Source organism: Bombyx mandarina, chromosome 08 (assembly GCF_030267445.1).
Source record: "Bombyx mandarina strain Sakado chromosome 08, ASM3026744v2".
NCBI lineage: Eukaryota > Metazoa > Arthropoda > Insecta > Lepidoptera > Bombycidae > Bombyx > Bombyx mandarina.
This window is the reverse complement of record NC_143215.1, coordinates 9,073,306-9,089,845: the sequence shown is the minus strand read 5'-3', so window position 1 is coordinate 9,089,845 and position 16,540 is coordinate 9,073,306. Positions and strand designations below refer to the sequence as shown.

At 34.3% G+C, this 16,540-nt stretch overlaps 1 protein-coding gene across 2 annotated transcripts in view; it reads left to right on the top strand.

The window, feature by feature from the left end:
* The first annotated feature begins 967 nt into the window (after window positions 1-967).
* Eip63F-1 (Ecdysone-induced protein 63F 1) overlaps window positions 968-16,540 on the top strand; it is a 24,811-nt gene continuing 9,238 nt past the window's right edge. Inside the window, exons 1-3 of one of the 2 annotated variants that reach the window (XM_028181286.2) lie at window positions 968-1,207; window positions 8,172-8,204; window positions 12,861-12,948. In XM_028181286.2, the coding sequence (XP_028037087.1) occupies window positions 968-1,207; window positions 8,172-8,204; window positions 12,861-12,948 (361 nt within the window). Of the gene's footprint in view, window positions 1,208-1,537; window positions 1,783-8,171; window positions 8,205-12,860; window positions 12,949-16,540 lie in introns of those variants that run through there. The other variant, XM_028181287.2, reaches the window with a different exon arrangement.

Here is a 16,540-nt window from a genome sequence, read left to right as displayed (position 1 = left end):
GCGATGCTGTGATGCGTTCGGGCTTAAAGGGTGCGACAGCTGCTACTATACAAATGAGACTTAGACCTCATGTTTCAGTGGTATTCACGGATTTTTAATCTTTGGGCTCCTGTACCTACATAATATCAAGTAGCTTAATAAAAATAGACGTGCAATAGTTTTCCTGTTTCTATTGTACTATGATTTTTATATTTATTTTTAACGTACCAAATTATCGCACAGTTTTATAGCTTGTTTTTATCTTTGGTTAATATATCTATGTTAGTTAGTTTATATTATAATTAGGTCGGTTTAAACGAACATTACCTATCAATATTCCGATCACGAACTAAGCGAAAATATTCGAATGATAATGTATTGTTTCGAATGTAAATCGTGCGACCTTTTTGCTTGGCAAAACTAATTTCAATGAAGTCCTTTTAAGGCTCTTTTTAAATTGCTGTATTTTCACAGACAATTCCACAGCCTATCTGGCATATAAGTGGTTATCGGAGCCTATTTACACCAGCACAACCTGAATAATTGTTGAATAATTGCTAATATATACAAATATAGTTTGATAAACAGGATCTAATGCTAAAAATATTAGGACTAATCTATGTGTAAACAGACAAAAACAATAGAGTTAATAATTTTTCGTGACATGGCATGTATCTGGCATAGCTGACGTCCTAGAGCGATGGTAACCACTCAGTTAGGCGTATGGTTTTGTAGACAGACATAAAATAATTTAAATGTTGAGTATTATTTTCTGCCTTTTTTATTTAGCAGCTCGTTGATGAGTTTAATTATCATCGGTGAAAATAATACACAAAGTGAATCTAAATTTTGAGGTATCATTATTTATGTTGTAATTTCAATCATTACATAAACGAATACTAGTTATCTTAAATTAGTACGTTACAATAGTGAGTGGTCTTAAAATACATATAGGTTGTCTATAATTATTTAGTGTTATTGTTGTTGCATGCGATGCCAAAACGTAGCGACAACGGACAGGTGGGAGCGAGTAGCAGGCGAGAGCACAGGTTTATGTAACGCGAGGGCGCGAACGAAGCCGCGCGTCGGCAGTGCTCAGCGCGTCGCCCGTCAGACCGTCGGGCCGCGCCGCGATATGGACGGGGCGCACGGTAGCCCGCCGCCCAGCCCGCCCGCCGCGTCGACCGGCTTCAGCGCCTTCTGCAGCGCGATCTCCGACACGATCTCGGTACGTACCGACACTACCGACACCCACCTATTCGCCTGTTGCGAGTGTTGCGACGTTTCGCGTCCAGTCGCGCGGCTCTTGCCTTCTAGTTTTTATGACCCCGACGCCGTCCAAAACGCATTTGGCGCCGAAATACTCAATACGTTCCCGATTAATAATCTGATTGGTGATGATCATTCGAGTGTCGCGTAGGCATCTATTTCGGGGCGCACGTGGCAGTCGAGGTCGCCTAGCGAGGTCTTCGCGACGCCGTGGCCGGCCGGTCCGAACATTAGCGTGGTAATAGAATAAAAGTCATGGAGGGAATAAAAAATATAAACAAGTTTATAATTAGAGTGCTCGTTGAGGCCGGGTCGCACGGTCGCGATTTGTTTGATGGTGGTGATCTACCGAAATACCCGCGCATTAAACGTCCGTCCGACGCACAGCGCACAAAGGTTGGCTGCGACGTCGCATTCGTGCTACCCCAGCTCCGCGATCGCTGCGATCGCGCCGCTCATTCTACTACTTCAAAAGTTCGCGATTCTGTATCCTTCGTGACCTCGTCCTCGTGTGCATTCACTAATTTGTCATAAGTACGTACAAAATCAATTTTTATCTTGCCACAGCATAATAACAACGGCGATGTAAAACTATGTCTCTTCTCCTTTCTCTATTATTTGTCATGGTGTGTGTTTTTCTTATCTATTATTACTAAGATGATCGAATTTGAGTGATTAGGCTTAAATTAATTATTTAGTTCGTGGTACAGTTGTGCCCCTTGAAAGAGAAGGTCGCAATTTCGAATCCGGGCGTATATTATTACAGTTTACGAAAAATGTATAAATTTACATCGTTAATTCGTAAAAACAACAATTAGTCCAGCGGAAAGTTATCGTAACAAAATAAATCACGCTATCAATCAATGCCTTCAAATTTGTTATAATTCGCGTAGCTACCAATTGATTCTCAAGTTTTAAAAGCGTAATTTGGTGGAGATAAATCTATAAAGCACACAGTTTCTGTAATTACTTAATCATTGTAATACAAGAATTTTCTTTATTTTCTTTTGTTTGGTTATTATCGTTTCAAATTTTTCACTAAACTTTTGAGTTATTAGCACCGTGGCACGTGTAAGTCACATGTTGGATGTACCATTCAATGAATAGTCTTTGTATAGTTATGTATATGTATATTGCACTGTAGAGTCGCAATTGTGTGATTTTTATATTAAAAAAGTCTGGATTCTCGATTATAATAATAATTGTAGGCATTCGACACTTTTGTTATGACTACTAATTTGGGATAGTTTTTTTTTTTTTTTTTTTTTTTCACTTGCGCTATATTCCGTGCATTGATACCTACGCTCTTTAGCTCATCTGCAGCAGAACGTGCAATCAGTGCTCTATAATAATGTGCTAAGTTCCGTTCTCACGACAATTTTACACGGATTACTAGCTAGCTGCAGCTACTTTCAGTGGTTCAGTAAACTAAGTTTTTTTTTATTGCTTACGCGGTTGGACGAGCTCACAGCCCACCCGGTGTTAAGTGGTTACTGGAGCCCATGGACATCTACAATGTAAATGCGTCACCCACCTTGAGATATAAGTTCTAAGGTCTCAAGTATAGATACAACGGCTGCCTCACCCTTCAAACCGAAACGCATTACTGCTTCACGGCAGAAATAAGCGGGGTTGTGGTACCCAACCGCGCGGACTCACAAGAGGTCCTACCACCAGTGACTGGCAAGCGTATAAGTTACAATAGTAAACATTATTTCAACATTGTTGTCCATTTTTCCGGAGCAAAGTACTCCATATTCAACTAATAAATATATATTATTATAGAGTCTAACATATGTCATTTTTATATGATGTGTCTTTTGATAAATAAAGAATTAAAGATTTAGGTTTCATTGAAAAAAAAAACCTCTTTGATAATATAAATGAAATGGCGGCGTATAAATCATAAATACCTATAGTATGACTTAGTCGTAGACCGCTTATTGTTTTTCTTCGAACCACGCGTTCTAGAGAAATTTATGGTGTGCAGCAGCAATACATATTCTTTGAGCAGTCGTTCTATAACCGACGGCGTACGATGGTAACTCCCTATAAATGGACCCCTTCACTCATCCGCTTTTTTAAATCACAATAAAAACGTGCCATCTGCGTAATGGAGAAAAGACATTGTAACACATTAACACAATTAGTTATTTAAGTACGTATGAAGCTCTAATCAAGGCTGGAAATATGCTGGAACGTGCAAGGTTAAGTCCAAATGCTTGTAACCCCATCGATCGATGGCACGCAACCCTCGCGCTTTCTTAAACTATTAACTTCTACGACTAAACAGCTCACATTAAGAACCAGGTTGAAATGTTGTGTTGCGACCTTGCGTCATACTCTTAGGTAATATTAGTAGTTGACATTCCGCAGCTAACCCTCACATTAACAAGGTTACTGCAATTTTCTCTGAAATTAGTTTGTGCCAGAATAGAATTTTAGCATTTTCATAGTTTAGAATATCTATATTGCATAGAAAATAAATTAATTCGCTAATCTTTGATATTATGGAAACGTATGAAGTTATTATAATTTTGTAGTAAATTGAATATCGCGCTGCCAATTAAAGTTTTTGAATATTAGGTAACGAATGAGTCTTGTTATAAACTTTCCTCCGCTACGACTGTGAAACCAGTTTGACAACATAATAGATGTTGTTGATTTTTTATCGTGATTTTTTTTTATCAAAAAGCTATTACTTAAGAAATTACTAGGTTTATCTTTGAAGTCTTACTTTTAGATTAACGTAATTTGACTAATTTCCATGATTTTTATACAAAAATGTTGTTAAAGGCTAGTTCTATTGCACATCAAATAAAGTTTAATATTTCATACTTAAATATAGGAAATATTTCTATCTATATTTAAATCTTTAGTATTCTCATGAAATTTACTTTTACCAGTGAATCGTATGTCAATGGTAAACATTCACGGGCCAAACGAAGATTTAGACTCCGTTCGTATGTAACGCAAACTATTTGTGAGTTTTCCCGCCTAAAACTCCATCATGAAAAGTGTTTCTTACCAAATTATTTCCAGGAAAGCTATGTTCACATAATAACTGGGTAATCCGTTCGTTGTTGGTAATTCCTTGCCATTCTGTTATTTTAACTAGAAAGTCTATTTTCATTACTTCTTTACTGTTTTCTGTTTTGTGTATCGGATTACGTTGTCAATAATCTTTTTTTTATATCTCACACTTGAGTATAACATTCAACCAGAGATCTCTAATACTAGATTAATGCTTCGTTGCTAGTGAAGTTGCTACTAATTTTAAAGTGGTACTAATAGAAAATGACATAACGGCGCATAAGTAGGTACCTACAATTCGTACAATATTGTAATATGTAATTTACGTCAAAGCGACAGCCGTCCGTCATACTTCAAATCTTTAAAGTAAACTTCCCGTATGCTGCAGTTCGGTAGCGATGTTCGTGAATAAAAGGAAACCAGTAGACTCATGGTTTAACAATTTGTTGCTTTTTATTCGCTTTCATAATTTTAATAAAACTTAATGTGTGATTAAGAATCCAAATAACTTTAACTGTATCACTACATCTCCTACAAAATACTTGTGTTTAGCTTTCAAAGTAAACTTTTGTATGTTTTTAAGTTATTATCTTCTTTTTTTACTTAGTTACTTAATGTTTCTAGTCCAGTTCTGAAATCTCTCAAATTACATCTCAAAAATCGATTACAATTATGATTGATTGCAAGTATCTACTTGTAATGAATATAGTAAGGTTATTTGGTTTATTATTATAATCTGGAAATCTTAATTTTATGTACATTACCTACAATGTGGTAAATAAATTTATTATGCTACCTATAACGATAGTTTAATTAGTAAACTTAATTGACAAAGTTTGTCAAAGAGTAGTTAGTATTAAATCACGATAAGCCTAATAATATAAATACCTTGATCTAATACCTTGATCTTGCTATCGAACTATATCCAGACTACGCTTTCTATCTTATCTATATTATGAATTTAGTTAGAAACTACAAGGCGTATTTTATATTGCCGCATACCTATTGAGTTTTAATGCATTAATATTCCTGCAATAACGAAGTGCTCAAACAAGATTCAGGAATGTTCAAGTAATAAAGCGGTCTGGAATAATAGGAATCCTTCCATAGTAATAATAATATTACATATTATATTTTGCAAACTTGACCTACATTGGAAAGGTGAATGACACGCTCGGCAGTAATTTTAATTTATACAGAATTCTATCAGTCAATCGTCAGTCTCTCAATTGTATCAATATTTGAAATTGATGGAAATGCATAAACCGCCGCTAATATACTATCAGATTTAATTTATAAATATTTAGCAAAAATATACGTTGTAACTAAAACACTGATCCCTTTTATACAAGTTTTCTTTCTTGGATGAATGCCAAATTTATATTATAAGTCGGGGTAAGTGTGCATCAGCGTTGGTCACAAATTATGACATTCTAAAATATCTTTTATACTGTAACATTTAATTTTATAGAATATTTTGTTGTTTTAAAACTTATAAACGACCTAATTAGCTTTTTTAATCTATCGTAAATTTATACTGGTCAAATATTATCAGTGTTAGCACTTATTCGTGTTATTAAAGTCAATATATTGCCGAATATCATCAGACAGTCTCTCAAAAAAGCTTGTTAAGCTATCACTCGCGAAGCCAAGATGCTAATACCGAATGTTAAAATACACCTACTTCAACTTCATTGTTTTGACAATCGAACACATTACAATATTTATTTTCATAGCTATGCAAAGATACATATTATTTTAGGACGGTTCGTATTTGGATAAGGCTGTAATCTAAATCAGAAGTAAGTCACGTCAGCTAATTTCCATTGCATTTCATTGCGTTCTGCATATTAATACAATTTAAATATAAAAATTTTAGCGATAGAAAACTAGTTCAGTAGTTTTCGTGTTATGCTCGAAGAAACAAAAAAAGAAATGGACAGATAAACCAAGAAAAAAATCCACATAGTGTGGTTAGACGCCAATTCAGAGTATAACTTTTTTCAATTTCTTCAATGTATAGATTGTTACGTTCTTCTTTTCTTACTACCTTAGTTTTTCTAAACGATCTTCTCTGTTAAATTTTCTCGAAATCACTCTACTATGTGTAATAAAATATTTCATTTATTAAGTATACAAATTTTAGAATACAATAAAATTCTTTGGATAGACATTTATTGTATGCTAAAATCAGGCATTATTATTTATTTGACTATTCTCAAATGTTTTCTAATACTTACAGTTCATATTCATTTCTTATGAAAAACAATAACACTTTTTTGGCGAACTTCATAATAATATTACCGGCTTATAAAGCTCCGATAACTTATTATGAGTAAGATCGTTAATGTTTTAGTATACACCTTCCAGCATTAAAGACTATTTGATGTCTATTTTATTTTGGGTATAGAATTGTAATTAATTTTGTAAGTAAGTATTTTATGTTTCAATTCCAGCGTTATGCTTAATATAAATAAAGAAGATTGTATAAATAAAAAGGAATTTCATTAAGTCTACTTAGTCAGAGCTAGGGAGCTATAGATGTAATACATTATAAAATTACCAACAAATTGAAATAAACAACAGCAGCACTAAACGTTTTTAATATGCTGCTAATGATATTATAAATATACTATAAGTATATATAGTATATGGAATAAGTCATATTTATCTATTTCTCGAGGCTTATTAACATTATCAGCAAGTTTAAACTATTTTACGAATTGATCTCGCGTTTTTTGTTCTCATTATATAGTATAGTTAGCATAATAATCAATTGTTGACAATAACATTTTAGTCGTCCGTAATCGCTAAAAATATAAAGCATTTGAAACGTCAGAAATAATATATGTAATGAAAATAAAAAAACGCGGGACCACACCGTAAACATTGTGCCTGTGACTTACGAAAACTGACAAAAATACTATATGTATATTCTATATATAATATGATATTTAATAATACTATGTATATATGTAATTATAAACAGGCTTACTAATGGTAGAACGTCTTGTGTGTTCGCACGGGTAGGTACCACCCCTGCCTATTTCTGCTGTAGAGCAGTAATGCGGTTTCGGTTTGAAGGGTGGGGCAGCCGTTCTACTGTAAAAACTGAGATGTCTTAAAGTGGGTGGCGGCATTTACGTTGTAGATGTCTATGGGTTCCGGTAACCAATTAACACCCGGTGGGCCGTGAGCTCGTCGACCCATCGAAGCAACAAATAAATAAAAAATGAAAAGTCGACGAGAAGAACTGTCACGCAAATTTCGTTCAGTATTCAAATCAAAAAAGATATTTAAACAATAAATACTGTAACCAATTGAACGAGACAATAATTTTACAGAAATGCCAAAAACAAGGCAGCCATTGAAGTGTCGTCATTATCAATAGCTGTCGTTCTGTTACTCAACACAATTCAATACCGATAAATTTTTATTTATTTCATTCTACTTAAATTTTGGTGGATCGGTTACTAGTTTGTGCTTCTCTTTAATACTCAAACCAAGGGCGGATCCAGCTTTGGGGCCAGGAGGGGGTCACATAGTCGTGGGCAAGTTAAGAACTTATAATTTAATTTTGATAACAGTAGATAATAAATAAATCATGATGTTCTTCAATTAGTCAAGTCCTGGAACTAGCTCAGGGGAGGGGGTCATGACCCCATGATGCTGCCCCTGGATCCGCCGTTGACTCAAACGTTTTCTACCGTGTTGTACCTGTTCTTATACGAAAGTGAAATATTTATTGCGTTATACGAGTACTTCTAAGTATTTCAAAACAGGAATGATTCCTAGAAATCTGCCGCTAATAGGATTATAATCGATTCGGTTTCGCAGTGTTGGAATAATATCGTAATAGAAATTAAATTCATATTTCTTCGTCTTTCCAGGGAATGGCGACTACATCGAGGAGTAGAAGAAAAGTAAGTTTATTATAACGACAATTTTGAAACGAATCAATGAATTTTAATCTGTTGTAACATTTTGTGCTTTTTTTTTATGGGAATCGGAGAATATTAAATGATATTTTATATGTTAGTTAAGATGATTCAAGATAAACCGAACTGTAATTACAGTTTATGTAAAAACTAGTAGTTGGAATTAATTTTTTTAAATTGAAATTACTTGTATTGCACTTAATTGATTTTTAATTTAAATTATTACTTTTGACGGCTAAACGATAGGGCACGTAGACATTAAAAAGTCATTTTATTTAACGGCTGTATTTAAAAGATGGGACGGTTCAAAAAGAAACGTGCCGTTGCTTCCCAGCAAAATTAGGCATGATAGTGGTATCTATTCGTGCAGCTTTACAATATGCTCTATTATGAGTAAATGACTTCGCTGATGATGAATATAGTACAATACTTAGAAAATGCACATTCTTCGGCGAATCCCATACCCGTCTATTTCGACATCCACAGAAAGAGATTAGTAAGTATATTGGAAAATATAGTTTAAAATCATCTGTGTTTTTTATGCCTTTATGAACGAATGAACACGCGGCCCCATAGTTATTAGATTCGTAAATCGGCTAACGATGTTTTTGGTAGGGGTTGAAAGAGGATGCTCTATGCCTTTTACACAAAGGGAGTTTGTGAATGTGGACTAGAGACTAGACTAGTATTAGAAATATTAGACAGAAAATACAATATGTACATTTAATGTTATATATGGGTAAAGGGAAAACTGTGAAATAGAATTATCTAGTTATAACTATAGTTTTGTCAATTCAAAATAATAAATGAATTAGTATCTTGTTTGTTGTGCTGTTAATGATTGTAGTCGAATTTAGGTCATTGGAAGAACACAAGTGCAATTAAACATGTCTGAATAAAGTGGTTAAAGAGTGAGGGTGTTAGGAGGAAGGGGCGTGACATAATATTTGTTTGGGGGGCAAACGTACACATGTGGGTACTCTCGTGGGCAAGATTAAATATGTAATCCTCCTCCTCACATTGTCTTTCACGTCACTGAGGGTCGTGATTCCTCCGATGAGAGATTCATTTCTCGTTGATGGTGCTATAATTTTCTGTCTTTGGTGTCGTGGCGAGCACTATGCAGCTTGGTGTCGAAAATTATAGGATTTGATCGGGTCATTTAATTGGGCTGCGGCCTCTTGGTCTTTGTCCTTTGATCTTCCCAGTAACCATCAGCTGCTCGAGGTTATGTTCGTCTTTTCGTGCGTAGTGGCAAAAGAACTTCAGGATCCATCAAAGACAGATGTATTTTTATAATAGAAAAAATGAAATTATAAAATTTTTAATAAAAAATGTATGTATATAACTTAAACAAAAAATATAAAAAAAAACAACATTAGATAAGAAACCAAAAATTAGAATATATTCGTGACATTACATTGACATTGACGTTGACATTGTTGTCTAAGCATTTCATACTTCAGTGAAGCAAAAGCACTTGAATGACAGGATACTTAAATTGTAGTTGCCCAGAATGTCGTGCTCGCTGTCATTTTGCAGGAACGTATGAAATGTCTGGAATCTTTCTGAGCGGTTTTCCAGCTTGGGTCGCGATAAATATGCAGCGTATGTTTGAGATGAAAACGCTTCACAACTATGTTCGTGTGGTACAATCTCAAACATTTCACGTTCAAACTCTGTCCTATCTGAGTGTAAAAGTTATTTTTCTAATGCTATTTGCATTTAAATATTTTCGTTATTAAAATTATATAATGTTTAACTGCATGAAAACAGGAAATTGTCATCGTGTTCGCTTCTTTCTGACTAGAAAGACATAGCAATCGTGAAATTAGAACTTGTGTACAGCATTAAATAAAAATGCTAATTTCAAATCGGTTTGTTTGTACTTTGTTAGCAGACTTTGTGAGATTGTTTGTTTAACGAAGTCTCAACGATTAAATCGGGTTGATTTAGTACACTCTTTGAAGATGCCCTGTGTAGTTTTCTATGTGCACAGGCAGCTATAGATCAAGATTCGGTTTATTTACCTACTGTAACTCTGGCTTGTCACATTTTTTCACAAAGCCATCGTTTATTGGCCGCGCCACGAAATTGAAGTTGTGCCAAAAACGACACGAGCTATTTCTAAGCGAACTTCGATTCGGTCACATATCGCTTGCACTCCAAGTCCAAGTACTTGTAGTTTTTTTTTATCCAATACGATTTACGTCGTTATAACAATTTGTATAAGATGTTAGAAATTTCGCTATTTAATCCGATTAATTTCAAGTTAGTATTTGTTTTCAACTAACCTAGGTTTATTTTACTGATCATGAAACATTTTTAGAAATTCTTACTTTACTTTCGGGGTCGTCGTACTCCCTTACGGGGGCACGGAGCGGGCCTCGGGGTAAACCCCACTACCGCTCCCTGCCACATAGGGCAGGGGTGAAATGGATGCAAGACTGGATTGGGGGGGGGGGGCTGTTCGCAGCGTGCTTCGGCACACTCACATCGACAAAAATACATACATATATTTAATACGACGGGCTTGATGATGCAGGAGGAGTGATGCCCGCGGACGACGCACCCCGGCGCCGGCTGCTGTCCTCTGCTTCCTAATGCTATTTTTTTTTTTTTTTTTTTTCCTTATTATCTAACTACAACTAACTACAACTAAACTAAACTAACTAAACTACTATATACAGACAGGGACAACAGTCAGCAACCGTGGGGCCCGCCACCGGCCCCATGCCGCGGGCCCACCTCTACAAACCAGAGGAGGAGCCGCGGCACTAGTTTGGCACTCACCCGTTCTGGGCTCCCCAAAAGGGGAAGACCATCGCGGGGAGGGACCGATTTTTTTTAGAAATTCAATTTTAAGCCCGTATGTGTATGTAGGTATGTGAGACTTAGAACTTATGTTTCAAAGTGGGTTACGGCATTTATGTCGTTGATATCTATGAGTTACACTGACCACCCGTGAGTGAGCCCGTCCTGTTATCTAAGCAATAAAAATGTTTTAAGGTTTATTCCTGTTTGTTAATTTCCTTAAAAAATTCAAAGTATCAACAAATTTTACAAGAAGAGTTCCTGGTAAAAAAAAAAAAAACAAATAATCGATTAAACTCAAACAGAGTAATCTGACCCAGGGTGGGATTTAAAATAAATATCGATATATTTTAATAAGCTTGTTCACAGCACGGATATTTGTCCAACGTGGAAGTCGCACCCACGACTCTTGACCCACCAGTGTAGTTAAAACTACTTACTGCGTTGCCGATTCAATAATAAAACCATGAAGTAATTTTTGCAGTTTTCTATTTCAACTACAGCATTTCACTACTTGGCAAACTAATTATAGTCTCTATAGCATCGCTGTCGAGATATTCAACAAATTTTTATTGATTAAAATCACGTGTGTTGGCTCGATACAGTAATATTATGATATCACTCACTCGCCATAGAAACATAAAACTCTGCTATAGTTACGTTTTTTTTTTATTGCCTTTGTAGGCAGACTCGCATACGGCCCACCTGATGGTAAGTGGTCCCCGTCGCTCATGGACGTCAGAAATGCCAGGGGCAGAGCCAAGTCGCTGCCTACCATAGAAAACTTAGTACTACAAAATCACGTATCGTAGACTTGGAAGAAATACTCATACAGTACCTATTTCCTACGCGGTAAGGTTTAAAATGAAGTTTGAAGGAGTTCCTCAGTTAGGCTGCGGCTTCTCTTTGCTTCTGCTATTACTAATATCCATCAGCAGCGGTTTCTCATCACCAGCACATTTCCCGCATGGTCGTCTCGAAATGTAAAAATATGAATCAAATTATAATGAATATGCTAATAAAAATAGTAAGTACCTACATGATCTTGTATGCATGACACATATCACGTGGTCCCAATTCCTATTAGACTGTGTATTACTGGTAAATATATTTAGTGTTCGGAGTCTGAAATTGTAGGTTTGTGACATCCGGAAGTCAGGAGAGAGTCCTAATTTAGAGCCGTAGAATGTGTAACGTTTTTAACAAATTGAATATTGTCTACCTCTTTGAGGCGAAATCTTTTAAGAACTACTGTGATTTGAAACTCGATGAAACGATAAAGCGACAATAAAAAAAAGACAAGCGTATATTATTTAGCTTAAGAGCTTACTACGCTACGCTTTTAACGCGTGCGAATTGTATAATATGACCTTTTTAAAACCCCGAGACTTACATAACACACTGAATTTTCAGCGCGTGATATTACATGCATCCGTATCCGTTTACCGGGGACCCACATCTGAATGACATTTTAAAATTTTGCTCGGAAGTACACTGGCACTGTATACTTCAGTTTTAGTACGTACATACATCTAAATCCATTCAGAGTCTTTTTTTTCTATTTTTAAACGCCAACTCATATAATTTCCGCCTGACTGTTGACTAAAATTATAGATATGTACACTTTATTGATCAGACAATGGTCCGATAAAATTCGACAAGATTGATAACAGTGGAAATTGATAAAGTAAATCACTAACATATTGTATTTCTTACATATTCATTGTTAGTAAATACAGTTGGAGTGGAGCGTATTAAGTTTTATTATCGGACTGGATTTTATGTGCCGTGTGTATGTCTCATAATAATGAGCATGTCGATTTCCAGACGGATGATGAGAAAAAGAATAAGAAAAAACAATCGCCCGTCGACGAACGACCAACGGTTCCCGCACCGAGTGAAGCTATGCTCAACAGTAAGTGATTATGGTACCTTAAGAATAATAAACAACACGGTCATCACTACACTATAAAACAAAGTCCCTTTCTCTGTCCCTATATCTGTCTGGCCCTATGTATGCTTAAATCTTTAAAACTACGCAACGGATTTTGATGCGTTTTTTTTAATAGATAGATTGATGGAAGTTGAAGGTTTATATATATAATAACATCCATTAAATAGTGGAGAAATCAATAATAAATTACAGTTTCCGAAGCGAAGCGAGGGCGGGTCGCTAGTTAAAAAATAAACTAAACGACACGGCTTCTAGTTTTATTCTTCGGTTTGTGTTCGCGAAAATTGTGCTCGAGCCGTTCATGATAGTGATAATGTTGCAAATAAAAAAAATAAAAACTGAAAATGTCGTAAAAACCTTCGCAACACTTTCCATACAATAATAAAGTTATGAATTATGTATATTATTGGGAAGACGCAAAATATTCGTATGTGAAATTTCAATCAAAGGCGATCGGTATTTATTTCACTAAATCTGAATGTTTCAAGTCCCCTTTTTAAGATATTATAATGAAGGTAACATAAAATTGTCGTCGAAAAACCTACGTTGGCATACTGACAGTTTTAAGTGTTACCTAATAGTTCGTAGGTAGTGTGTTTGAATAGGAGCTTTTGTTTCATTTAAAATAAAATACTGCTGCCTCGAAAGAAATTTTCATCACAAACTGACACTATAAATGTGAAAGAAATAGGGTAATTGTTACAACTACTACATAATGGGCATACATAAGTCGTGTCTCCGATTCTTGAAATTCTAAGGACTCTATTTGACTAGTATTTTTGCTATAAAGTACTATTTAAAGCTTTTTAATCACATATATGACTTGCAAAATTTTAGGAGCTTTTTATTTGTTTTACAATTGATTTCCTGTTCTATGTTCCGTGTTTCGCAAACTATGGCGATTGAATTAGGGAATTAATAAGACAATTAAATTTATTGCTAACAAACTCAAGAATGCACATTTGAAAAAGATGAAAGAATTCTTAAAGCTTGTAAATATTTATTTTCACGTTATCTGTTCGGTTTGTTGAAAATACTTTTGTATGTCAAAAATTATGAATGGATGCCAAATACTTTACTCAGTGAAATAACCTTGTGCGATTTTCTTAACAGAGAATATTTTTTCATACGATGTGCTAACAATGTATTAAAACTAACAGAGGTGTGGCTGTCTGTGTATTGAATGTCTACATAATAAGGGCAGAATCATTAATTTCTGAATCTGTTGTCTGTGTTTCTTTGTTTGTGTGTTTATGTTTTTCATTGTTCACGTTTAAAGTCCACATTCGAAGTAATTGTTTTTTGAACACAAAAGATCGTGACTAGAAAATAATAGTATTTATCTTATCTCGATAAAATGACGGAATCTATAATATCTATATATTAATACGTGAAGCAAAAACTTTGTATCCCTTTTTACGAAAATTTCGCGGACGCAGGAGTATGAAATTTTTCACATTTATAGAGAAGAAGTGCACAATGCTAATATTTTTTAAAAATAATGCATAAAAGATACATTAAATCAATAAAGAAAACATTACACACACTACATATCATGTATTTGACGCACACACGCATGCATACTATTTATTCTCAAACTTTTGTTCTTGACGTCTGTGGTCAAATTGAGAATAGATTGAATATTGTTTGTCTTTATTAATATTTTTTTATAGAGTAGCCTTGGCGAAATTTGTGATTATAGAAGTATAAAATACAATCATAATAGTGTACAAACTTACAATTCCAATTAATTATAGTCGAATTTCGACTACTGCGGGACCTCTAGTACCAATAAAACCTACTAATGCTGCACAATCAAGAAAGCGATTTATGAAAACAACAAATAAGAAAACGATTCGTTTTACATTTTTCTGAGAATAAAATAAAAATGTTATCCACTGAATTCGGTATAGGCAGTACCTACTTTGATTACCTTTATTCAACATCAATCAACACCACGTTCGTCATTACCATGAATTTCCATTATCATTCATTACCCACTGCGGTTCATTTTCGCAAATAGCTTTTAAAGGTCGACTTTCTATATTAATCTTTGAGCTACGTACGTTTTACGCTATCCACTTTTACGAATAATAAACTTTAAAAACATACAATAATAAATTTTAATTTTTTGAACATGCTTGAATAACTTTGTTATATTTTGTTGTGTTAAATATTGATTAACTTTAAATGCAAAAATTAAATAACATTAACAACATTAACTTAACGTAAAAATTCTTATTTCCCTCTTGGAAGAAAACAATTTAATTAAATAATTATCAACAACGATTTTTCATATCTTAATGATCACGGAAGAAAAAACGGCTTGTAAGATATAAAGAAGGAAAAAGTCCCATCAACAGATAACGTCATTGATAACAATCATAGTGGGAAGACAGTGCACTGTATAGTCGCTATGATTATTGTCAGATAATAGTACTTTTTTATATATTTTATTTTAAATTGTGTTATAATATAGAGATAGAGATAGACTATAGAGAGATAGATATAGAGATATAGAAAACATCGTGAATATACGCGTAATGCGTGTTAAAATTGGAACAACAATTGAAAACAACCATTTCTTCGAAAGTCTACGGAATGTTTGCAATTAAGATGAGTCAAACTAACGAAAAAAATCTCATTTCATAAATCGCACCGTTCTATTTAGGCGTCAGATATTTTCAGAACTGACAGAATCACTGAAACAATACCGACATTTGGCTCGGTCATTATTGCTAAGCCGTTGAAATGTAATTAGCAATAAAATGTTTAAATTTAATCGATTAGCTGTGATAATTTCTATTCACAATATTGTCTTCACAATTCAGAGACTTGGCTCGGTTTTTACCAAAACAAAATAGGTTGATATTTAAAAATGATCTAAAACGTAGAGAGGAAATTAGGTACAGCGCTATTACTGTACTATTAGGCCGGTTATTGGCCATTCACTTCTATACTGCGACTTTATTTTCTTAAAATATACCTACACCTTAAGAATTCGCAAGACACAAGATAACGTTTAATCTATTAATTAATTTGAAAAACATGACGGCACCGTTTCAAAACAGAGTTGTAATTTAAGATAAGAAATGCATGATGAACGCGTAATTAATCATTTGTAAATATTGCCTGAGCAGGTATATGATATAGAGATGATGATAGCCTTCCATTTTCCCAAAAACACTTCGAAGATAGCAAACCTAGTAGATATAACGATAAAAAATATTAAGTGATAAAAATAGTGACATGTGTTAGTGAAGGGCATATTTTAATTTGGTGTTTCAGAAAGCATAGATTTTACAATGAATGTGAAAAAAGACAACGATTTTTGTTAGTTTTTCATCTGTTTATGTATATAAGTTGTGATATATTGTGAAATAAAAATATCGTTTTTTTTTAAATATTGTAGTCGCTTTTCATGCATAAGCGTTAGTGTTGTAATAATATAAATACCTATTCACTATTATGACCTATGTACTACTGTACAATATTTCTATCAAAAATAACTTAAAATATCATAGATTAGAAGCTACGTAAAATAAATAGTACC